Here is a 27480-nt window from a genome sequence, read left to right on the forward strand (position 1 = left end):
TCAAAGCATCCCATAATGGTAGCCAGGCACCATCCAGTTCTTCTGGTCTCATGGCAAAAGAGGCAGCTGTTCATGGAGGCAATTAGCCACACATTCCATATCTTCTTTTTAACAACTATCTATATGGGTTCAAATTGACAACAGCCACTAAAAAGGTTAAATAGGAAACTTAGGGGGCAGTGAGTTTATGTTAATGGAGGAGGAACAATTTGGAAAAGGAGAGTGAGAATTGTTGCACAACTTGAAGAATGTAATCAATGTCACAAAAGTGTACATGTAGGAAAGGAACTGTTGAATTGGTGTATGTTCTGCTGTGTATATTCTCAACAACAAAAAAAATTAAAAAGGAAAAAAATATTGAACCAAAAGAAAAAGGAAGATAAAATGAGCAACTCAAGTAGAAAACTAATAATGAGATGTTAGATATAAACCCAAATACACCCTCTCCTCATTTATGGACATGGTTAGGCTCCAAAACAGGTCATTATGTGAAATCAGTGTTATGTGAAAATGGAGGCTGACCACATCAGATCACAAAATGGAAGATGATGACATCATTACATAACTGCCAAATTACATCATTACATACTGCCAAACCACTGAGAATCATAATCCAACCAAGCTGATACATAATCTTAAGCATCAAAGCCAGTGTTACTCTAACCTTGAAGTTCGGCGTTCGTTACTGTCAGATGTTCGTCATTAATGTGCAAAATAGTTGGATAGCAGATTTTTTTACTATTGTCATAAATGCTAAATGCCAGCTAATGAGACAGCTGATAAGTGAGGAGAAGGTGTATATCAAAAATTGCCTTAAGTGTAACAGGCTCAACATGTAAATTAAAACACAAAGATTATCAAACCGTACTAAGAAAAAAAAAAAGGAAAAGCCAACTATATGCTGCTTGCAAAACACAACTTACATATAAAAGTAGAAGGACCAACAGTAAAGAATGGAAAAAGAAATACCATTCTAACACTAGCCAAGGCCACAGTGGTGCTGCAGCTATGTTAATATCAGACAAAGTGGACTTTGATGCAAAAAGCATAACTACAGATAAAGAGAGATCCTTCATAATGAAAAAACCATTAATACACTGGGAAGCTATAACATCTCTAAATTAATATGCTTAATAACATACGTTCAAAATATATAAAGCAATAATTAACAGAAATACAAGGAGAAATAGACAAATTTACAATCATAGTGGGAGACTTTAATACACTTTTATGAGTAATTGACAGAAAACAGAGAGCAACAACAAAAAATAGTAGTAAGGATTCACTACATATACATATAGGACACCGCACCCAACAACACAATATGGCTTCACTATATACACATATAGAACACTGCACCCAACAACACAACATGGGTTCACTGTATATACATATAGAATACCGCACCCAACAATACAATATGTATCCTTTTCAAGTACACATGTAACATTACCATCTATAGCCACAGAACACAAAACAGGCCTCAGCAAGTTTCAAATGATTAAAATAATTCAAGGTATGTTCTCTGATAACAAAGCAGTTAGACGAGAAATAAAACAAACAAACAAAAAAGGCAATTTAAAAATCCCCAAATGTCTGGAAATTAAGCCACACCCTTTTGGGTAACTTATGAGTCAAAGAAGATAGAAATCAGGAAATATATTGAAATGGATGAAGATAAAAATATACCATATCAATAGCATGTGAAGTGCTTAAGAGAAAAGATGCCTGTACTAAAGAATTGAACATACATAAGATCTCAACAACTTCAACAAAGACCGAAAAAGTCTAGGATTACAAACAGATGGGTATAGGCATACAGCTATATGGGTAGGTACAGGGTGTATACATATGTGAGAACAGAAAGAAGTATCTGTATGTACGTGTAAATACAAATATATGCATGCAGGCACATATATTCAATGAAGACACAACTACAGATACCCCTCAGACGAAACCAAACAAATACCTCTCAAAATTGGTTTTCTAGGTCTGGAGGCTTAGGGCCATAGTCTCATGGGGTAAGTCAGTCAACTGGTATATAGTTCATAAAGTTCATGGTCTACATCCTAGTGAAGTGAGTAGCATCTAGGTCTTAAAAGCTTGTGAGCTGCTACCTACAGTAGAATTATTGGTCCCTACTTTTTTTTTTTTACTGGTCACTGGTCAGGAGCAAAAGAATAAGAAGGCAACCAAAATCTCAGAGAAGAAGCAAATCTTCAAGACTGACAGCCTACAAGAGCCACGACCTCATCTACCCTGAGACCAGAACAATGCTCTACTAAAAAAATCATACGTACGAGACCAAAATGTTAACATTTACTCTAAAGCAAAGAGAAGATAAGGAGGCAGGGAATTTAGAGCACCGGAAATGGATCGACCAGAACACAAAGAGAATGTTGACACACGACGGAAAATGTAACTAATGCCACTGAACAATTTTTGTATGGAAATTGTCAAACAGGAACCTATCTTGCTGTGTAAACTTTTACCAAAAGCATAATAAAATATTATCTTAAAGAATTATATATATATATCCTATTTCAAAACTTGAGATGCAGTTCAAACTGTATAAATTTGTAGACTTAAATGCATATATTAGAAAACAAGAAAGGCTGAAAAATTATTTAAGTATGCATGCTGCTAACCAAACGGTCAGTAGTTCAAATTTACCAACCACTCCTTGGAAATCCTATGGGGCAGTTCTACTCTGTCCTATATAGGGTCACTGGGAGTCAGAATTGGCTCGACAGCCATAGGTTTTGTTCTAACCAAAAAGCAATTAAAAAAAAAAAAACCTAAAGAAAGTAGAAGGAAAGACACGAAGAGAAGGAATTAGTGGAATATACAACAAATATGTACAAGTTAAACTGCAAGCCAAATAATAAAATTGATATAATTGAAATAATAAAAAAATAATAAAATTGATAAACTCCAGCAAGACAAAGAAAGAAAAAGCACAATTTACAATGTCAGGAAAAAGTGGGGCCATCACTACAAAAGCTACAGACATAAAAAGATGCATGAATTATATGAACAATTTTTTGCTAATAAATTTTAAAAATTTAGAGGAATTCTTAGGAAAAAAAACTTGCCAAAACTGACACAAGAGATAAAGAAAATTAGAGTTGTCCTATATCTATTAAAACAATTGAATCTACATTTAAAATTTTTCCCCAAAGAAATTTTTAAAGCTCAGATGACTTCAACAGAGAATTCTACCAAATATATAAGAACACAATGCCAACTTATACAAACACATACAGAGAAAAGAAAAAGAGGTAAGATTTCAAAACATATTTTGAAGACAGCAATAAATGAATATCAAAAGTTGAGAAAGGCAATGTGAGGAAAAACGATGCAGGTCAAAGTGTCTCATAAACATAGAGGCAAACATCAAAGAATTTGCGAATCAAGTACAGATATATAGCATTTTATTCCAGGAATGCAAGGATGGCTTAACATTGGGAAAATCAATGTAATTCACCTCATTAACAAAAATAGGAAGAGAAATCGCATTATCACCTAAATAAATGCAAAATAAACATTTGATAAAATTCAACACCCATCGTGACAAAAAAAATAGAAAATTAGGAATAAAAGGAAACTTCTTTAATCTGATAAAAGATTATCCACCAAAAAAAGGAAAAGAAACCTACAGCAAACATCCTACTTAATGAATAAAATAGAATAACTGAATAATTTTCCTCCTATAATTAGAAACAAGTCAAAGATGTCCATTATTCACCACACTTATTCAACATTATAGTAGAAGTCCTCCCCAGTACAATGAGCAAGAAATAAAATGTAATAAAACAGTTAATTATTGTAAAAGAAATAAATCTATTAACAAACGTGATCATGTGGTAATTCCAAAAAAATCTACAAATAAACTACTAAAATAACAAATGAATATGTAAAAGATATGGGATAGAAGATCAATTTTTAAAAATCAATTACATCCCTATAATTTAGCATTGGAAATGAAATTTTTTAAATACCATAAACAATGGTATCAAAAAACATGAAATACAATATTTGTGTAAATCCTCTGCCGTGAAACCCCAAAAAACATTAGAAAGAAAATAGTGAGTTACAAAAACGACAAGGAGCCCTGGTGACGCAATGGTTAGGAGCTCCGCTGCTAATGAAAAGGTGGAATCCACCTGAGGCTTGGTGGGAAAAAAGACCTGGCAATCTGCTTTCATAAAGATTATAGCCTTGGAAACACTATGGGACAGTTCTATTCTGTCCTATGTGGTCACTATAAGCCAGAATCGACTAGACGGCATACAACAACAAAATAAATGACATGATATGCCATGTTCACGGATTGGAGCACTCAAGATTATAAAGATTTTATTCCTCCCCAAACTGAAGGTAGATTCAATCCAATTCAATCAAGATTCCAGCTAGTTTCTTGGTGAAAATTGACAAGCTGATTCTAAAATTTATATGAAAATGCAAAGCACCAAGAATAATCATGATAATCACACAAAGAAAACAGAGCTGGTGGACTAAAACTACCAGATATCAAGGCTCAGAGTAAGCACAGAGTAATTACGATAGTGTGATACTGAGTAGAAAAAATATAAAGAACATAATCATGTACAGAAACAGTGCTTCACATATACAGATAGTAACCATCTTACAATATATCCGAGTTATGACGAGTCACACAACCTACAGCATATCTGAACATTGTGTCTTCCTAGAAGGAAGTTATAGAAAAATGTGTGCAGGGAGGGGATATGGAAAAAATTGCTGAGTTATGTGAACACGCTCCAAGCTCTTGATCAGGATAATATGATGAAAGAGACGGGTGGAAAAATCGTCCATATGGCAGGAACACTGAAATTAGAACTTGATTGATTTCACTGATATAGAACAGCTCATGGTTCACAAAGAAGGGGTACTGACAGACCAGAACCTAATGAATTCTGAAGAGGAAAGAAATGCTGAAGAAGAAAGAAATAATGAGGAAGAGGAAGGAGAGAAGCCGTCAAAATTTTTTTACAGTGAAAGGATTAGCTGGAGCTTTTTTAAAACTAAATTGGGCTTCAGTTGCTTGAAAACATGGGCTCAAACGCTGATCACTGTTAAAGTTGACAGGCAGATTTGGGAAGCAGATGTTATCATGAAATTTATGAAAAAAAAAAAAAAAAGAAAAGGACCATACAAGCAACTCCCATTAATTTTGTGACTAGAAAATTTTCTGACTAGAAAATTCCCAGGGATACTCCAGATAATCCAGAACCTTCCACAAGTGGAGTTATTACCCCAACTGACAAATCGCCAATGTCATCTAACTCTTCATCGTCAGAGAAAATTTTCATAATCTGTGTATTTTTTAGGTATGTATGTATTAAAATATTTCTGTAAGTTTACATACAATGTTTCCAACCCCCAAAGACAAGTAAAAATGGGATTTATAAAAATACTGGTAAGTAAAGGCAATAACAACGAAAACTAAAAAAAAAAAGTATCCAATGTATGTCAGAACCGACTTACAACAGAGTCGTTGGAATGGAACCCCAACGTAAGTCAGGGACTACCTGTACACTCACCTGATTTCTCAATACATACTGCAGACTAACTGGCTATCCACATGGATAGAGTTATCCGAAGTTCCTTAAATACATCACAAAAGTGCTAAGAATAAAGGAAAAGACTGATAAATGGGACAACATTAAGATTAGGAACTTATTTCATCAAAAGGTATCATCCAAAGAGTAAACAGGAAAGACAAAAAGTTCATATTCAGCATCTATCAGAACGTCTATAATTCCATAATAAAAAGATACACAATCCCTCACCAAAGAAGTTAGACATAGAGCAAATAAGTAAATGAAAAGATGCTCAATATCACGTAACTAGGAAAGCTCAAATTAAAGCAACAATGAGATGTCATTACACAACTATTAGAACGGACAAAATCCAAAAACACTGATAATACCAAACGATGACGAGGATGTGGAGCAGCAGAGACTTTCATTCATTGCTAGTGGGAATGAAAAATGTTACAGCCACTTTAAAAGACGTTTGGCAGTTTCTTACAGTGCTACCCATTGCTGTCAATTCCAACTCACAGCAATCCTATAGGACAGAGTAGAATTACCCCATAGTGTTTCCAAGGCTGTAATCTTCACAAAAGCCCACATCCTTCTTCCACGGAGTGGCAGGTAGGTCGGAACTGCTGACCTTTCAGTTAGTAGTTGAGCGCTTAACCACTGCGCCACCAAGGCTCCTTTCTTACAAAGCTAAACATAAACTTCTCATATGATCCAGCAATCTCACTTCTAAGCATTCACCCAAATGAGTTGAGTTGAAAACTTATGTTCTCACAAAAACCTGTACTTTAATGTTTATTGCAGCTTTATTCAAAATTGTCACAGCAACCAAAATGTTCTTCAGTAGGTGAATGGATAAACAAACTGGGGTCCATCCATGCAATGGTATATTATTCAGCAATAAATGACCTATCAAGACACAGGAAGATATGGAAGAACCTTAAATGCGTATTGCTAAGTGAAAGAAGCCAGTCTGAAAGGGGTATTTGCCGTATGATTACGATATGTGACATTTTGGATAACACAAAACTACAGATGGTAAAAGGATGAGTGGTTCCCAGGGGTTTGAAGGGAGGGGGAAGAATTGAATGGGCCAAGCACAGGGGAGTTTTAGGACATCGAAACTATTCTACATAATGGTGGATATATGGTATTATGCATTTATCAAAACTGATAGAACTGTACAACACAAATGGTGAACTCTTAACGTAATCTATTACGTGTCTGTCAGTTTGTCGTACTGTGGGGGCTTGTGTGGTGCTGTAATGCTGGAAGCTATGCCACTAGTATTCAGATACCAGCAGGGTCACCCATGGAGGACAGGTTTCAGCTGAGCTTCCAGGCTAAGACAGACTAGGAAGAAGGACCCGGCAGTCTACTTCTGAAAAGCATTAGCCAGTGAAAACCTTATGAATAACAGCAGAACATTCTCTGATATAGTGCTGGAAGATGAGCCCCCCAGGTTGGAAGACACCCAAAAGATGACGGGGGAAGAGCTGTCTCCTCAAAGTAGAGTCGACTTTAACGATGTGGATGGAGTAAAGCTTTCGGGACCTTCATTTGCTGATGTGGCACAACTCAAAATGAGAAGAAACAGCTGCAAACATCCATTAATAATCAAAATCTGGAATGTATGAAGTATGAATCTAGGAAAATTGGAAATCATCAAAAATGAAATGGAATGCATAAACATCGATATCTTAGGCATCAGTGAGCTGAAATGGACTTGTATTGGCCATTTTGAATGGGACAATCATATAGTCTACTATGCTGGGAATGACAACTCGAAGAAGAATGGTGTTGCATTCATCATCAAAAAGAACGTTTCAAGATCTATTCTGAAGTACAACGTTGTCAGTGATAGTATACTATCCATATGCCTACAAGGAATACCAGTAAATACGACTATTATTCAAATTTAAGCACCAACCACTAGGGCCAAAGATGAAGAAATAGAAGATTTTTATCAACTGCTGCATCTGAAGTTGATCAAACATGCAGTCAAGATGCATTGATAGTTATTGGCGATTGGAATGCTAAAGATGGAAACAAAGAAGAAGGATCAGTAGTTGGAAAATATGGCCTTGGTGACAGAAACAATGCCGGAGATCGAATGATAGAATTTTGCAAGACCAACAACTTCTTCATTGCAAATACATTACAAAAGATTGAAGTTGTCAAGGATTTCATTTTACTTGGATCCACAATCAACAGCCATGGAAGCAGCAGTCAAGAAATCAAAAGACGCATTGCATTGGGCAAATCTGCTGTGAAGGACCTCTTCAAAGTGCTGAAGAGCAATGATGTCACCCTGAAGACTAAGGTACGCCTGACCCAAGCCATGGTATTTTCAATCACATCATACGCACGTGAAAGTTGGACAATGAATAAGGAAGACTGAAGAAGAGTTGACACCTTTGAATTGTGGTGTTGGCGAAGAATATTGAATATACCATGGACTGCCAAAAGAATGAACAATCTGTCTTGGAAGAAGTCCAGCCAGAATGCTCCTTAGAGATGGTGAGACTGCATCTTACATACTTTGGACATGTTGTCAGGAGGGACCAGTCCCTGGAGAAGGACATCATGCTTGGCAGAGTACAGGATCAGCGGAAAAGAGGAAGACCCTCAACAAGGTCAATTGACACGGTAGCTGCAACAATGAGCTGAAGCATAACAAGGATTGTAAGGATGGCGCAGGACCAGGCAGCGTTTCGTTCTGTTGTGTACAGGGTCGCTATGAGTCGGAACCGACTCGACGGCACCTAACAACAACGACATAATCTACGAGCTTTAGTTAATAATGGTGTACCAATACTGGTTCAACAATTGTAACAGATACACGATACTACTGCAAGATGTTAATAATAGGGAAAGGGGGAGAGACCACATATGTAAGAACTGTCTATATCATCTGCTCAATTTTCTGTAAAACTAGCTTTGTGTAAAAGACAAAGATTCTGTACCCATGTTAGCTCGCTACTTGCCTCCAGGATCATAAAATCTTTAGAAGTTAACTAATCATAAAACCAAAAAGCAAACCTGCCTGTTGCCTTCAAGTCAGTTCTGACTCACAGTGACCCTAGAGGGCAGAGTAGAACTGCCTCACAGGGTTTCCAAGGCTGTAAATCTTTATAGAAGCAGACAGTCACATCTTTCTCCCTCAGACCAGATGGGGGTTCAAGCCACCGACCTTTTGGTTAGCAGCCCAAGGCTTAATCATTGCGCTATTAAAAAAAAAAAAAATTTTTTTTTTTTTTTTTTTTTTGCGCCATACTTCCCTCAAAATAGTAAATATACCAAGCTTCTGCCTACCTAATGAGTTCAGTTACGGAGAGTCGAGGGTGCTTCTTTACGAAGAAATCTTGTCATCCTTATGTACCTGATGTCAGAAAGTTACTATTTTAAGCAGAACTGTCTCTCCCTAATCACCACCCACCAACAGTACCTAGTTTTGCCTGCCGAAGCAAAGGAGCACTCCATCTAAAAAAAAAAAAAAAAACCATCTAGTCACCTTAAAACCTGAGGACACTACACCTCCTGCTGACCTGTAAAAAGTTAAAGGTCTATTACTTCTGGTTTATCCTAGTAGTCCTCTCCTTGGAGGGAAGCACATAGCATGCCTGAATTCATCCAAGAAAATCTAAAATGGCCTGAACTGATAATCCAAGCAAGAAAGAACTTGTTGATTTATTTGGCTCAAGGTTTGCCTGTCTCAGCTCTCTGGAAATGAAGTAAATATTAAAAATATCCCTCCAACAGCAAAAAGAAACCTAGCAGGAGGCCAAGCAAAGGTACAAGCTACGGAAAAAAATTTTGCCAGTCTGTTGGAAAAAAAAAAAAGGTGGACATCATAGAAGATTTCAAGATGTGGCGTCCATCAAGGTCACGTTACTGCTTACTAAGAGTAAACTAAAATAATGATGATGAAAAAATTCTACTGCACTCATCTTTCTATCCTCAGGATAGTGTCAGGCAAGAGCAGGTACTCCAATGCCTCTCATCACTTAGAGATGACACTTCCTTCATGCCCTAAACTATTACTTCAAGAAATGTGTTTTGAGTGGACCTACTCCTATTCATTTCTTCAGGTTTCAGTTTTGACATCATTTTCTCTAGGAAGCTGAGACTCCATCAAGTGCCTGTCATTTGCTGCTAACAACCACACTTCTACTATTTGGAATCGACTCGATGGCACACAACCACCACCACCATCATAGGAAGCAGACTTGGAAGAGCTTGAAGAGCAAAGGCAAAGCTCATGCCTCTGTTATTCAACTTTGTATGGCCAGCACCTAGCATGGTCACAACAAGTGCTTTAAAAATATCTGTTGAATAAATGAATTAACCCATACGAAGAGCTTTGTATTTATCACGGCAGAACAACAAAATGTAGGCTTTGGACTCAAATGTAGAATCAAATCCCAACTCTGCCACTTACTAGCTGGGTAGACCTTCTAAGTCACTTAACCTTTTAGAGCCTCAATTCTCCTCTCTGTAGTTTTCTTAGGCATAATATTCAGAATGGGGTAGTACAGAAAATATACAAATAAAGAATTTCAGATGATGAGAAACATTATTAAAAGAGTTATTGACAAAGCAATGGTCCTGAAATATTTTGGTTTCGGGACTCCTTTCTATTCTTAAACATTATTGATTATAAAGACCATGAGTTTATATCTTTCGATATTTACCTTATTAGACAATAAAACTGATCTATTTCTAAAATATTTATTCATTTAAAAATAAACCTACTGCATGTTAACAAAAGCATATTTTTATGGAACAGTTATAATTTAAAAAAATCATTGCAAATCATTTTAATGTCTGGTTTAATAGAATACAGTTGGATTCCCAGAGCTGTGCCTGCATTCACTCTGTTGCTAAACTTGTTTCTGAGTGCAGCATATGAAGATAAGCCAGCCTCACACTTGGGTGCCTCTACCACCTCGATCCGTGCTAAAGCGTCAGCAGTTTTACCCACCACTGCTTTTGTACGATAAGTGCAAATGTCAACAAAGTGAAGAAGCCAAACAGTATCGTTATGAAAGTATTTATCTTATAGACCCCTGAAAGGATCTCAGGGAAGCCCCAGCGGTCCATGAACCACACTTTGTGGACCACTGTGGTAGAGAATGACTGGTGTGAAACAGGGACAAGTTACTTTTAGACAGGGTTGAGGAAGGCCTCTGAAGAAGCTGAAGCACTGAGACATACACAACAAAGGAGGTGAATTCTCAGAAAAGAGAATGGCAAAAGGCTGAGACAGAAACAAATATGGCATCATCAAGACAAAAGGTCTGAGTTGCTGGAGCAAAGAGATAAATGAGCCAGAAGGACAAAGACCAGATCAATAAGGATCCTGTGGGAGTCCATGCGTTGTGCAAATGGTTAAAAGCTCAAATACTAACTGAAAGGTTGGTGGTTCAAACCCACCCATAGGCACCTGTGAAGAAAGGCCTGACAATCCACTTCCAAAAGGTCACAGCCTTGTAAACCCTACAGAGTATAGTTCTCCTCTGCAACACACAGATGGAATTGACTCAATGGCTTTTTTTTTTTTTTTTTGGAGTTTAGACTTTATGCTAAAGACATCAGAAATCCATTGAAGAGTTTTAATCAGTGTGGGGCTGTTCAATTTATTTTTGAAAAAGATCTTTAAGGCTGACAGATGGTGCATTCATGGAAGGACAAGACTAGCAGAGACACACAGAAGGCTCCTGCAGAAGAGAGATGACTGGACCAGGTGGTACCACTGGAAATGGAAAGAGCAGGGCAGGCTGGAAATACATTTTTGAGGTAGAAGGTACAAGGCTTAATTATGAAGTGTCTTAGGGAATGAAGGAAAGAGAATTACAGTATCTTAGGTTTAGGGCTTGAACAACCAGTGGATAGTGATACCATCTGGTAAGACAGGGCTGACTGAGGAAGGAGGAGGCTCCTACCTTATGTCAACACAAACTTTACATTCTGTCTCTATCCTCTTTCCAACTGAGAAGCACTGCATCTTACATTATATTTAGTAAAAGATATATTAAAAAATTAGACACTGAACAACATAAGGCCAAGGCCAAAGTAGTGACGGAGGCTATGAAGACTTTCTTCCAATTCCACTCCTAGGAATATATCCTAAAGAAATAAGAGCTCACATGAATAGATACATGCACACCCATGTTCACCGCAGCATTATTCACAATAGCAAAAAGACAGAAACAACCTAAGTGCCATCAACAGATGAATAAACAAACAATGGTACATACACACAGTGGAATATTACACAACGATAAACAACGATGACTCTGCGAAACATCTCACAACACGGATGGATCTGGAGAGCATTATCCTGAGTGAAATACGTCAATCACAAAAAGACAAACACTGTATGAGACCTCTACTATAAAAACTCATGAAAAGGTTTATTTAGAGGAAGAAACAACCTTTCATGGCTACTAGGGAGGGGAGGATTCGGGAGGGAAAACACTAGACAACAGATAAGCGGTAACTTTGATGAAGGGGAAGACAGTACACAATACTGGGGAAGTCTGCACAACTTGACCAAGGCAAGGTCACTGAAGCTTCTTCATAGATACATCCAAACTCCCTAACGGACCCAATTATTGGGCTAAGGGCTAGGGACCATGGTCTCAGAGGACATCTAGCTTATTTGGCATAACACAACTTATATAGATGAGTAGCATCTGGGGTCTTAAAAGCTTGTGAGTGGCCATCTAAGATACTCCACTGGTCCTAGCCCATCTGGAGCAAGGGAGAATGAAGAAAAACCAAAGGCACCAGGCAAAGGCAAAGATTAGTCCAAAGGATTAATGGACCACAACTACCACAGCCTCCACCAGACTGAGTCCAGAACAACTAGGTGGTGCCCAGCTACCACCACTGACTGCTCTGACAGGGATCACAATAGAGGGTCCCAGACAAAGCTGGAGATAAATATAAAACAAAATTCTAACTCACAAATAAGGACCAGGCTTCCTGGTCTGACAGAGACTGGAGAAACCCCGAGAGTATGGCCTCTGACACCCCTTTAACTCAGTACTTAAGTCACTCTTGAGGTTCACCCTTCAGCCAAAGATTAGACAGGCCCATAAAACAAAATGAGACTAAATGACCACACCAGCCCAGGGGCAAGGATGAAAAGGCAGGAGGGTACAGGAAAGCTGGCACTGGGGAACCCAAGGTCGAGAAGGGGAGAGTGTTGACATGTTGTGGGGTTGGCAACCAATGTCACAAAACAATGTTTAATGAGAAACTAGTCTGCTCTGTAAACCTTCATCTAAGGTACAATTTAAAAAAAAAAAAAAACTTCCTTCCAGACATTAGCTATTCATCAACATTCCGAGCAATTATCTAACTGCAAATCTACATACCTCTATTATCCCACCAACATCTTTCCAAGCTGTCCACAGTTATATGAAATGCACATATTCTTGATGAAGTTCATATACACTACGTCTACACAATTTCTCTAATTTACAAATCTGTTAACTTTATTGGAGCCCTGGTGGTTCAGTGGTTAAGAGCTCTGCTGCTGACCTAGAGACTGGCAGTTCCAATCAACCAGTTGCTCCTATGAATCAACCAGTTGCTCCTACAAAACCCTACGGACCCTACTCTCTCCTATAGGATCGCTATGAGTCAGAATTCATTCAACAGCAAGAGTTTGGTCAACTTTATCAATTACAGTAATAGTACCTCCTAGTTTGGTATGACAGTTGCTAACTTTACACTAATGTCTAGACATTAACTCTTCCTTCCTGAACATTCTGCAGAGGATAAAATTAAATACTAGTCTGCAGTTTTCAAAACCAACCATTTTATTATTTTCTGAGAAATCAGTGCATTTGCCTACTGCCAGTTCACATCTTTGTTTCTTTTGGTCACAAGCTCTTTAATGAGCCTCAGTTTACTCATTCTCAAGAAAAGTGTAACAAGCAGTCACTAACCTAAGTAACCAGCTAAGCAAAATTAAATGTAAGCCAAAGCATAAACTACTAAATCCTAGAGTAGCCATCCAAAATCCTTTCCAAATACTTAGTGCCACCCTAATCATTCAAATTTTCAGAGGGTGTTTCAGGTACCATAAATTTTGGGTCTAAGTCCTATCGAAGTATTTTTTACAGGCTGAATATAAACTACAGCACTCAGCAAAGCCCTGTGCCCTCTGATCTGATTAAGCTGTTCTACTTCAAAAAGAACTGTATAACAGTCATACAAGCTAAACAACCGAGCAGTAATATAGGATTGTTTTAATCATGCTTAGGGCGGGGGTGGCGATTGAAAGCAAATAAACACCTATGATTGTGAGAAAATTAAACGATTCGGCATCAAAATTTTTACAACTTTGTTTTAAAATTTCTCGAATTTCTGTGGCACTGCCCATTTCCTTGTTAAAAAAAAAAAAGCAAATTAATTTAGCAAAATATCACCAATAATCAAATTAATTTCGGAAAATATTTTCTCCCTACTGTGTGCCACACATTGTGTCAAACCACTTCTTAACGCAAGTAGGTCTCTCTGCATTTAAAGTCAAAACCTCCTCAAATAAACACAAATGCTAAGCCTTCCTTTGGTGACTCAACAGCCCAGAGCAAACAGCCCAGGGGCCTCTGAACCTATCTTTTTCTAGACCTTAAGCCTTCAACGTACTCTTCAACTACAGGAGCTGAAAGGAAAAGAAAAAAAATCACACATTGGAGAACCAGGAAATTAGAGACAGCGCTGGAAGCTTTAATAAAGGCGGTTGACAAGGACCTCTTAAAGGCTACCTAAAAATATAGAGAAAGCACCCCACATCTTGGGCAAGCGTGCGGTGGACCGGAGCGTCGAGGTGTGACGCCCGGTCCCCGCGGACGGGCGCGTCAGTGTCTGACGCCCAGACCCCTCGGACCCGGACGTCGGGGTCTGACGCCCCAGAACCGCGGACGGCGGCGTCGGGGTCTGACGCCCGGAACCGCGGACCACGGTGTCGGGGTCTGACGCCGGGTCCGGGGGGCGCCGTCACCACGAGAGACCGTCGCGAGCCTGCGTCGGCGCCTCAACCGTCCGTCATTAGTTGGGGTGCACGGGGAGGGGGAGATGAGTTTCTGCTCGAAAGAGCTTTCCACAACTTTAAAGGAAAAAAAATAAAGCCCAAGCCTGCGGCTGAGCGGCGGCAGGTAAACGGGGACGGGGGAGGGGAGAACAATAATGCCGGCGGCGGCGGTGCGCTGAGGCAGGGCAAGCGCGGAGTACGGCGGGGGAGGCTGGCTGAGGAGGAGGAGGCCGAAGGCGTGAGGAGGCCGAGAGGAGGAGGAGGAGGACTGGGTAGGAGGGAGGACGCCGCCCGCCGGCGCGAAAGTAGGCCCGCGGCGGAGGGGCCGGCGCAGGCCGCGGCGCGGCCCGTATCATTCCGCCCGGCTCCCTCCGCCCTGATCAGTCGCGGAGCAGGCGCCGGCGGAGCGGCCGCCTTAGCCCGCCCGCCCTGTCAGCCCGCCCGCCGGGGACTACATGCGCGGCGGACGGCGCCGGCCGGCCGCAGCGCGGCGCTTACCGGAGTCGCCGCCGCGCGCCTTGCTCTCCTTGGGCTTCGGGGGCCGGCCCCGCGGCATGGCTCCGGCGGCGTGCGCGGCCGCCACCACCGCCCGCTCACACCGCGGGGGCGCGCACGCGCGGGGACCGGCGCGGGGGCGCGCGGACCGGCCGGGCCAGGCCGGGCCGCTGCGCTTGGCTCACGGGGGTGAGGCCCCGGCGCGCGGGGACGGCAGGGCGGGGGCTGCGCACACCGGCGCGGGAGCCATGGCCCGCGGGCCGCGGCGGGCGTCGAGCGGGCCAGTGGTGGGGGCGGGGCGGCGCCGTCTGCGCATGCGCGGCGCTCGGGCCTGGTCGCGGTCTGGTCAGGCCGGGCCTCTTGGCCGCCTCCGGGTAAGGCCGGGTCGCGGCTGGGAACTGCGGCCGCAACAACTCAAGGAAATGACCTTACCATTGAATTTTGGGAAATGACTGCGTTTTGACAGGTAGGACGGCGAGGAACGGCTTTCCAGATGGAGACAACAGGATAAAGAAGGAAAAGAAGCTAAAATTAAGTAAACGTCTTTCACGGGCTGGTAAGGAGCCCGGGTGGGGCAACGGTTAAGCGTTCGACTGAGAAGGTTGGCGATTGGAACCCACCCAGCGGAGAAAAGATCAGGCAGTCAGCTCCTGTGAAGATTACAGCCTAGGAAACTATGGAGCAGTTCTACTCTGTCACATAGGGTTGCTCTGAGTGGGAATCGACTGGCGGACACCTAACAAGGTGCTTTTTATGTGTTCACGTATGTTTGCATCATTTAATTCCATGGAAAACTCTGTTAGGCACATCATCTTCCCATATTTTGGCAAGGCCTTCGGAAACATCCCTGCACAGGCTATCTTGATAGTGTCGAAAAGTCTGGGAAGCTAAATTTATCCAAAAGTCTTGCTCTTGGACTGAGGAAGACCTAGCCAGAAGTGATTAATGCGCTTTTCCTCAGATGTAATACATTAAAATTTACAGTCAAATCTAAAATGCGTCGATCTTGTGTTTTTCTTATTGCTCGCACTAATAACTTCCACAGACTTTCTGACACCATAACGTGACAGCAAAGCAGTAAAGGGTTAGGTGAGGTTGAGTAGCTAAATTGCCAGAGAAGGAATAGGCATTTGTTTAAATAAGTAGCCTTAACACGTTGATACTCTCAGTAAAATTAATTGAAAGCATTAGATGATGGTCAGCGACTACATGCAAAGCATTTTTAGAGAATATGAAGGTAGACAAGACTGGCTAGTCACCAAATACTTGGAACCTGAAGACAGGCAAGAGAACTAGTCAAAATATTAATTACAGAGGTTTCAAAAATCTAGAGAGCATTGAAATTGTCAAGATTAATTATGGTTGGAAAAATAAATAGGAAAGATACCCATTTAACTGAATCTTAAAAAATGGTTGCATTTTAACAAGCAGAGATGTTGAGTAAGATCTTCACAACTGGAGGCAAGCCTTTAGGGGCAACTAAAGGGTTTTTTTTTATGTGCCAGGTGCTTTATACAGGTTCATATATGTTTACATGTATTTTTCTAATTCCTGGAAAAACTCTTAGGCAGTCTTCTCATATCATTTAACAGGGAACAAGCTCACAGGTTATTTAACCCCAAAGATCAGCTGTTCAGTGAATGGCAAAGCTGAGATTTAATATCTTACTAGCATCTGCTTTTTTGAGTGCCTGTTATGTTTTAGTGCTTTACATAAAATACTGCTAATCCATACAACAATCCTACAAGGCAGGAATGATTACTACCATTTTACAGATGAGGATACTGAGGTCCAAAGGGATTAAGTAATTTGCTCAAGGCCACATAAACGGGATCCAAGATTCAAAACCAAGTCTGTTTACCTCAATCCCATCATACTTTTTCTGGTTGAATCAAAGGAGGAATCTACATAATAAATTTAGATAAAATGTGACTATTGCCATATTGCTATTAGGGTAGGAGTGGAATATAAGACTAACAGATGGGAAGCAGACTTAAATATCTTTAACCATTTAAATCCATTTGAATGTTACGTAAATATGAATTTATATCCTGTTTTGTTCAGAAAGGGTTTGTAACAACTCACAAATATACATGTATGTCGAGGTAAAATAAATAGATGAGAAAATCTGGATGATAGAAAAATAAGAGGAGAAAAGCAAAGCCCGGGAGGAAGTGCCTAAGTTAATTCTGAAAAATCTTCTATAGTTATAAAAGGTGAATTGAAAATTGGACTGCAGCCTTCTTAGCCAAAGAAGGAAGAAGACATGATTAGTTATAGGGTTCACATTTAATTCATAAGACAGATCTGTGATTTGGGTGATACATGTTTTTCCTAATGGGTTCTGAGAGAAATGTCAAATGTTTTCTTAAAGTTACGAAAGTTTCGTATAGTTTCATAAAGTTTTATATAGTTACTATTGTAAAGTTACTGTACTAGAGTGAGCAGTATCTTCAGCTGAATCCCTACCATAAGTTTTATAGGCTTGCTTCTTAATAAAATCCCTTAATGGAAGATAGAGGTCAGATGTCAAAGCAAAAGCAAAGAGTCACAGCAATACAAAGTAGGCAGTTTTCTGATGACCTGGCTGACAACAAAGACAGACTCCTTCTAAAGCAGTTGTTGCAAGGCTCTGAACTCAGATATGTTTTATTCAGCTGGACTAGTGTTAAAAAAAAAAAAAAAAAATTGACAGGCAAATTGCCACCTCGTCATCCATTTTTCACCTACACCCTCTGCCAGCAGCTCCTGGGTTTTCCTTTATTTAGTTCCCATCCTCCTCCACTTGGCAGCCACTGAAGTTTGGTCCCATGTCGGCATTTCCTATCCCAGAGCCACGGTGATAACAGTACAGTGAACATAACCCCCTCAAGAACCAAAGAGAAGCTGTGTGTAGGGCTTCTGGGACAGAGACGTTTTCATTTTGTTATGCAGAGTTTGGCGGTGGAAGAATGTAATTCTGGAGCTACAGCTATGTGTAGCCTGAGAACAGAGGCAACTAGAGAAAGTTCAGCTCAGATATGGGTCTGACAGCACTGGAGCTGTAAATCAAGTGCAGCCCAGGCCCAGCATATCCATGTACTTCTCAATTACGTGAGCCAGTAAGTACACTTGAAAGAAGAAAAAATCCAGTTTGGGGATTCTGCCTTTAGCAAATAGCCCTAACTGATAACAAAAAGGAGAAAGACTTACCTACGTTACTAATCAAAGACCTCTGCCCTGAGTTTGACGTTTTTCTAACTTCTTTTTCAGTATTCCCAATTGTATATGTTTTAGTTATGTCAAACTTAACAAGACTAAAGCAGGCCTGTTAATGCCCCATTTCCACAGTGGTTCTTCAGGTCCATGTAAAAGGGGTATAAGTGCTGGTCCCCAAACCTAGGAGGAATTTTTTTTTAACAGCTTTAAAAAAAAAAAAAGCTTTACTGAGATATAATTGACATACAATAAACTGCACGTGTCTAAAATTTACAGTTTGACAAGTCTTGACATACATATACGCCCATGAAATCGTCACCACAACCAAAATAGTGAACATATCCACCCATCCCCTCCTATTAATCTTGTGTCCAGCTACACTGGTCCTCTCTCTCTTTCTTCAATCCAAAAAAAAAAAAAAAAAAGCCCATTGCCATCGCATCAATTACGACTCATAGTGACCCTATGGGACAGAGTAGGACAGTGGTTAGCAGCCGTAGCACTTAACCACTTCATCACCAGGGCTCCCTCCTAACGCTTTTCTAGGAAGGAGCCCTTGTGCAGTAGTCAAAGCACGTAGCTGCTAACTGAAAGGTCAGTGGTTCAAACCTACCAGCTATTCTGTGGGAGAAAGATGTGGCAGTGTGCTCCCATAAAGATTTACATCCTTGGAAACCCTATGGGGCAGTTCTACTCTGTCCTATAGGGTTGCTATAAGTCAGAATTAATGTGATCCCCATAGGTTTTTGGAAAGCTTTTGTACACATTTTATGCTTGGAACATTTCTCAGATCTTTTCATGGCCCTCAATCATCTCCCAAGTCTCAAATGTCAGTTCTTAAAACATACAAAAACCTTACTTCATTTTTTTTGTGGCATTTACCAGTTTTTGAAATTATTTGCTTGTCGATTTGGCTGTCCGCTCCCATACCCCGCCAGTAAGCTATAAGCTCTATTAGGGAAGAGTTGATTTTGTTTACAGCTGTATTCCCATCATGTAGAAGAGCGCTTGGCACGGAACAGCAGCTCAGTTAGGTATTTTTGACTAAAGGTGAATTTACTAAGAGACTAATGAATCTTTAGTGTTAGAATCTTTAGTAAGTTATTCTAAGCCTTGCATTCAGTTCGGAATAACACTATTCAGCTTTGTTTAGTTTACTGAAACTAATTGTTTTCCAAATTGAGTAGTCAAGAAAAAAAAAAACCAGTGCCATCAAGAAATAAATACTATATATTTCAAGTAGTTGTGTTAGTATTTATTATTCACTTTCACAGGTTTTATACCAATAGCTGAATTCTCACAGTGATTTTATATATGTTTATTTAATGTATGTATCAAATTAATTATAACTATGTATTGGTTTCTAGCAGTTCTTTCAGTCGAATAGATTTGGATACCACAACTCATTTATTTTATCCCTCAGATACATCAAGTTTTAAAATATTACAGTAGGGAACTTCTCAAGCTGGTAAAGGGCTTCTCTAAAAAATCTTCTAACATAATACTTGATATAGTGAATGTTTCTGTCTTAGATCAGGAGCAAGGCAGGAATGCCCACTCTTACCACTTCTGTTCAACATCATACCAGAGGCACTAGCCACTGTAATAAGGCAAGGAAAAGAAATAAGTATCAGAAAGGAAGAAATAAAACTTCCTTCGTTCGCAGATGACATGACTGTTAATATAGAAAATCCTAAGGAATCTATAAAACATCTACTAGAACTAATAAGTAAATTTAGCACAGTCACAGGATACAAGGTTAATATAAAAATATCAGTTGTGTTTTTATATACTAGAAGCAAATAATTGGCAATTTAAGTTAAAATTTAAAAGCAATTCCATTTACAATAGTTAAAAAATAATAAAATACCAAGGAATAAATTTAAAATGGTTTTAAAAGTGTTTTCTTGGAAATAACTTGAGAATCCTATGAAATTATCAGGGTAAAATGAGTAAGACTGCATTGTTTGTATTGGAATGTTTTTAAGGTGTACTTTGACCTACTGAATTAAAAAGTAGTGGGTTAAGTGGAGATTAGATGGATAAAAGATTTTATCAAGGTTACAAAGCAAGTGACTAGTGAAGCAGGTAGTAGAATCCAGGTCTTTGACTCAAATCTTCCAATATAAAGAAAGGAAGAAGGTTTGTTAACTGAAAAAAAGGAAGAAGATGAGCATCCGGGGGAAGGGAAAACTGTAGTGGGCTGCCACACTGCAGCAGAAAGTAAGCCTTTGTGGAATCACAACTTGTAAAATTGGGCGAGTTCCAAAAAATGATCTATTTTGATTTCTTCCATTCTGTTCTTTTAAAAGTATATCTTTTAATTATGAAGTGAAAGAGAAAAAAGATACAAAGCAAATAGATTAATAAATTATTTAAAAGGAAACTCCATGTAACTACCGCCCACGTCAAGTAATAGAACATTGCGAACACTCTAGAAACTGCCCATGTACCCCTTCCCAATCATAACCTTCTCCCTTACCATGGAAAGTAATAATATCTTGACTTTTATGGTAATCATTTTATTAATTTTCTTTAAATATACAGTTACCGTATGACCCAGCATTTCCGTTCTTAGTATACACCCAAAAGAATTGGAAACAAGACCTCAAATAGATACTTGTACACCAGTGTTCATTGCAGTATTATTCATGATAGCCAAAAGATGAACAGAACCCAAGTGTCTATTAACAGATGAACACATAAAATTTGTTATACACATACAATGGAGTGTTATTCAGCCATAAAGAGAAATGAAGTGCTGAAAATGCTACCACATGGATGAGGCTTGAAAAATTATGCTGAGTGAAATAAATCACACACAAAAGGACAAATACTGAATAATTCTACTTATATGAAGTATCTACAATAGGTAAACACATGTAGACAAAAGTTTGTCAGTGGTTGCCTGGGTGGGCAGGAGGGGATAATGGGAAGTATTGTTTAAGGGGTACTGAGTGTCTATTAAGAGTAATAAAATTTGGAAACGGATGATGGTGATGGTTGCACATGCTGAACAAAATGTTGAAATTGCAATGTTCCATAATATATATTTCACCACAGTGATAATTCAAAAAAGTATACTAAACTATGGTTTTTCAGAGTTAAAGATATGACTCTCAGGTGAGGCCAAGAAGGTGGAGTACTCAGATGCTTCCTGTGGTTCCTCTTACAACAAAGACCGAGAAAACAAATGAATCGATTGTATATGACAATCTAGGAGCCCTGAAAATCAAAGACAAAGTTGAGGAGTCGAACTGAGCGACAGGGAGGGAGAGACAGTTCAGAAGCCGTGGGGATTTGCCAGGGCTGACCTGGCCGGCACCCAGAAGGCTGGATAAGCCATCGTGCATGGGCTGAGGCAAGCAGTAGCACTCGGATGCATTTTCTGCACCAGGAGAAACCAAGCAGCAGAGCCTGTTCAAGCCTTTGGAATCAGGGAGAAGCGGCACTGAATCTGCAAAAGCCAAGTGTGGACATCTAACCTACCGTGCACAATCAAAAAAAACCTTGCCCTGGTTTGGCTTCAGTAATCATCCCACCCCCTGGGCCAGAAATGGTAATCCATCATGCACCTGAGCCGCTCTCTCGGCTTTAGGGAGGGAACAAATAAGCAAATAGGGAAGAATAGTCTGCCAGCTTCCCTAAGGCAAGAACTTAGGGCAGGCACAGCCCCTTTGCCTAGGCACAGACATAAGGGGTCCACAGACTTTGAATGCTTTTTACGTCTTCCCAGATCTGTGTGGGCCCATTTCAGTAGCATAGACCCTCATCAGCAGAGTACAACAGGGCATATACCTAAAGCCTATTTCCAACTGCAACAGCTAAGGGGGAGTGTCAGATTCATGGCATTTGACACCACCCTGCCTATTAAGAGGATCTTCACCTACCCACATCAGGAGCTTTAGGACCAGTGGCTCCACCCACTCCACCTAGCCACTTGAGACGGGTCGAAGAATAAGTGGTGCCTCCCAGTCCTTAAGCCAACAGCACTGGGTGCCCAAAGTCCAGCTGCAAAACCCACCCACCTACACTCTCCAGGGAACAAGGACATGCCTTCCACCCAGGCACTCAGGGGCAACTGTCAGCCCCCTACCCTGCTCAGCACATAACCTCCTACTGCAGACAGATACCTATGCCTGCTCCAGCCTCCCGTAAATAGCCCTGCCGTCTAGGACTGTAGGTGACATCCTGCATCACACACTTAGTGACTGACGACCTGGACATCTGAGCTGAATCCATACAAGAAAAGTAAACAGACTCTTGGCTTACCTAGTTACAGTTCTGACCACCTGGTGACAGGGTGTGAGAGCATCAAAGATGGCAAATAATCAAAGTAGCTCACACAACCAGCCTATTTGGGCATATCAAAACAAAACAAGAAGCTAAGACACAGTAAGCAAACATAAAATAAATATAATAACCTATTGATGGTCCAAGAGACAACGGTCAATATAAAACATAAAAAGGAAGACCATGATGGCTTCAGCAAGTGACCAAAACAAAGAACAAAGAAACCTCCCAGAGGAAGAAAAGGTCTTCTACTTACCAGACGTAGAATTCAAAAGATTAATATACAGGAGGCAGGGCCAAGATGGCTGACTAGGTAGAAGCTACCACGGATCCCTCTTGCAACAAAGACTCAGAAAAACAAGCAAATCGATCACATACATTACAATCTATGAACCCTGACCATCAAACACAGAACTAAGGAGTTGACCTGAGTGACAGGAGCGAAAAGCCGCATGGTGAAGCAGCAACCGCTTCTGGAACCAGCACCCCCTGCCACAGCCTTGAGCCCTCACGGTTCCCTGGTGCCAGACTGGTTGGGCTGATCACGGCTTACTGAGACGGGGCAAGCACGGGACGCAGCCCTATCCCATAACCCCCTGGAGTAACCTCAGCAGAGACTCAGCCAGCGCAAGCAGGCTGCACACTGACGAGGCTGACAGAATGAGAACCCACGGGGAAGCAGCGACTGTTTTCAAAGCCTGGAGCCAGCATCCCAGTCAGGAAACCTTGGCACTGGGCTTTGGACTAAGCGCAGAGGAGCAGATCACGGCTTCCTGAGACAGCACAAGCACGGGACACAGCCCTAACCCCCTGGAGTAACCTTGGCCAGAAACCCAGCCAGCACTCGCAGGCTGCACACTGACACGGCTGACAGGAAAAGGAGAAATCTCGGGAAAGCAGCAACTGGTTTTGGAGCCTGGAGTGCAGCGTCCCAGCCAGAAAACCTTGGTGCTGGGCTTTGGACTAGGAGCGGAGGAGCTGACCATGGCTTCCTGAGATGGGGCAGGCGCTGGACGTAGGCCTGACCCTCAGGGGCAATCTCGACCCAGCCAGCGCACACAGGCTACACACCCCTCTGGAATCAGATAAAACAGTCTTCACCAAACAAGATAAGTAGCTTTGTCTATATTGCCATACTACTCTCTTTATCTCATCCCTCCTCTCCCTGCCCCAGGCGGCTTCGTTAACATTGGAATTTCCTGGGCCAGGGAGTGAAGTGCTCTGGGGGGGTTGTTTTTTTTTCTAACCCATTCTCCTGGCCTAAGAGAAGCCGCAATTAACAATCCGGGAGAGAAAAATCCTTCCCTGACTTCCCTAAACTGGAATAATAATACACAACCAGCTCCAGCCAAGCAAAAGAGATCCAGGGTCTCTGGCTTTCATCCCTACAGGGAACCAGGTGGCTATTATAATGCAAAGGCAATTCTGATAGAGATCTGACTGTAAATGTTTTAGTGAAGCAGTGGAAAGACAAGTTTTGGAGGTCTGATACCTATTAAACAGAGCCCTCACTGATCCACAGCAGGGAACTGAGGGCTAAAGCTCCACCCACACCACCTAGCCACCTGCTAAAGGAGTCTGAGGATAGTGACGCCTAGCAATTTTTAGAGGTAAAAGTATTGGGTGCTTAAGGTACAGCAGCAGAGCCCACCCACCAAAGTGCTCTGGGAATAGAGACATTCCTACCTCATTGGCACATGGGGGAAGGCTGTCAGCATCCTGCCCTCCTCGGAGTGTGAACCCCTGCCGCTACTAGAATCTGGTGCATACAACCATCACCACTACTCCTCCAAGTTAATAGGTGACAGCCTACACCACACACTAGTTGGCCCATAATCAGCACACCTAAGCCGATTCTATTCAAGAATAATGAATGGACTCACAGGCTCATATATCTGGTAACAAGTCAAACCAGCTGGTAATAGGACATAAGTGATTCAAAGGCTACAACAATCAAGACAGCAGAATCTAGTAGCCCATCTGGGTATACTGAAACAAAACAAAACAAGAAGATAAGACTCAGTAAGCAAATAGAAAATAAATCATGACAGTATCTTATAGATGGCTCAGACATAGCAGTAGATATCAAATCACATAAAGGAGCAGACCATGATTGCTTCTACAAATCCCCAAATTAAAGAATCAAAATCTTTCCCAAATGAAGATACGATCCTGGAATTGCCAGATGTAGAATATGAAAAACTAATATACAGAATGTTTCATCAGGGATAACCTCAGAAATGAAATAAGACAATCTACAGAAAAATCCAAGGAACACACTGATAAAGCAGTTGAAGAAATCAAAAAGATTATTCAAGAACATAGTGAAAAAGTTAATAAGCTGCAAGAATCCGTAGAGAGACAGCATTCGGAAATCCAAAAGATTAACAATAAAATTACAGAATTAGACAACTCCATAGGAAGTCAGAGGATCAGAATTGACGAATTGGAATACAGAGTGGGGGAGTTAGAGGACGAGGCAGTTGACACCAATATAGTTGAAGAAAAATCAGATAAAAGAATTTTAAAAAATGAAGAAACCCTAAGAATCATGTGGGACTCTATCAAGAAGAATAACTTGCGTGTGATTGGAGTTCCAGAACAGGTAGGGATAACAAAATACAGAGAGAAGAGTTGAAGATCTGTTGGCAGAAAACTTCCCTTGCGTCATGAAAGATGAAGGGATATCTATCCAAGATGCTCATCGAACACCATGCAAGATAGATCCCAAAAGAAAATTACCAAGGCATATTATTATCAAACTTGCCAAAACCAAAGATAAAGAGAAAATTTTAAAAGCAGCCAGGGATTAGCAAAAAGTCACCTACAAAGGAGAATCAATAAGTTCAGACTACTTGGCAGAAACCACACAGGCAAGAAGGCAACGGGATGACATATGTAGAGCACTGAAGGAGAAAAACTGCCAGCCAAGAATCATATAAACAGCAAAACTCTCTCTCAAATATGAAGGTGAAATTAAGACATTTACAGATACACACAATCTTAGAGAATTGGCAAAAACCAAACCAAAGGTACAAGAATTACTAAAGGAAATTCTTTGGTCAGAAAATCAATAATATCAGATACAACACAACACAAGGTCACAGAACAGAACATCCTGATACCAAATCAAATAGGGAAATCACAAAAACAAAATAAGATTAATTTAAAAAAGAAAAAAATGATCAAAACAGAGAATCATTGAAGTCATTCTGTAAAAGATTACAATAATCAAAAAAAGAAGAACTAAATACAGGAAGCATAGATCTTCCATAGGGAGAAGAAGACAAGGCGATATATGATGATACAGGCTAGGTTTTTACTTAGAAAAATAGGGGTTAATATTAAGGTAACCACGAACAGGTCTAACAATTCCATACTTCAAAATAAAAACCAAGATAGACATAACAACTCAGCAAAAATAAATTCAACTACTATGAAAATGAGGAACACACAATTTACAAAGAAAACCAGCACAAAAAAGTAAGTGGAAAAATGAAATTGTCAACAACACACAAAAAAAGGCATCAAAATGACAGCACTAAACTCATCTATAATTACACCGAATATAAATGGGCTAAATGCACCAATAAAGAGAGAGTCTCAGACTGGATTAAAAAAAAACAATCCGTCTATAGGCTGCCTACAAGAGACACACCTCAGACTTAGAGACACAAATAAACTAAAACTCAAAGGATGGAAAAAAATATATCAAGTAAACAACAATCAAAAAAGAGCAGGAGTGGCAATATTAATTTCTGACAAAATAGACTTTAAAGTTAAATCCACCACAAAGGATAAAGAAGGACACTATATAATGATTAAAGAGACAATTTCCCAGGAAGATATAACCATATTAAATATTTATGCACCCAGTGACAGGGCTGCAAGATACATAAAACAAACTTTAACACAATTGAAAAGTGAGATAGACACCTCTACAATTATATTAGGAGACTTCAACACACCACTTTTGGTGAAGGATAGGACTTCCAGTAAGAAGCTCAATAGAGAAACGGAAGATCTAATTGCTACAATCAAACACCTTAACCTCATAGACTTATACAGAACACTCCACCCAACAGCTGCAAAGTATACTTTTTCTTCTAGTGCACATGGAACATTCTCTAGAATAGATCACGTATTAAGTCATAAAACAAACCTTTCCAGAATCCAAAACATCGAAATATTACAAAGCATCTTCTCAGACCATAAGGCCATAAAAGTAGAAATCAATAACAGAAAAATCAGGGAAAAGAAATCAAATACTTGGAAACTGCTCAAAAAAGACTGGATTATAGAAGACATTAAGGAGGTAATAAAGAAATTCATAGAATGTACCAAAACTGAAAACACTTCCTATCAAAACTTCTGGGACACAGTGAAAGTGGTGCTCAGAGGTCAATTTATATCAATAAATGCACACATACATAAAGAAGAAAGAGCCAAAATCAGAGAACTGTCCCTACAACTTAAACAAATAGAAAGCGAGCAACAAAATAATCCGTCAGACACCAGGAGAAAACAAATAATAAAAATTAGAGCAGAATTGAATTAGAGAACAGAAAAACAATTCAAAGAATTAACAAAGCCAAAAGCTGGTTCTTCAAAAAAATTGACAAAATTGATAAACCATTGGCCAGACTGACTAAAGAAATACAGGAAAGGAAACAAATAACCTGAATAAGAAATGAGATGGGCCATACCACAACAAACCCAACTGAAATTGAAAGAATCATATCAGATTACTATGAAAAATTGTACCCTAACAAATTTGAATTCCTAGAAACACACTACCTACCTAAACTAACACAATCAAAAGTAGAACAACTAAATAGACCCATAACAAAAAAAGAGATTGAAAAGGTAATCAAA

At 40.1% G+C, this 27480-nt stretch overlaps 1 protein-coding gene across 2 annotated transcripts in view; it reads right to left on the reverse strand.

The window, feature by feature from the left end:
• ZNF236 (zinc finger protein 236) overlaps positions 1–15205 on the reverse strand; it is a 110755-nt gene extending 95550 nt beyond the window's left edge. For both annotated transcript variants that reach the window (XR_010323427.1, XM_064294380.1), the window contains exon 1: positions 15118–15205. Coding sequence is in view for 1 of the 2 variants with exons in the window: in XM_064294380.1 (XP_064150450.1) it covers positions 15118–15175 (58 nt within the window). In the remaining variant the exon portion in view is untranslated. The remainder of the gene's footprint in view (positions 1–15117) is intronic.
• Between the last annotated feature and the right edge of the window lie 12275 nt (positions 15206–27480).

Source organism: Loxodonta africana, chromosome 11 (genome assembly GCF_030014295.1).
Source record: "Loxodonta africana isolate mLoxAfr1 chromosome 11, mLoxAfr1.hap2, whole genome shotgun sequence".
NCBI lineage: Eukaryota > Metazoa > Chordata > Mammalia > Proboscidea > Elephantidae > Loxodonta > Loxodonta africana.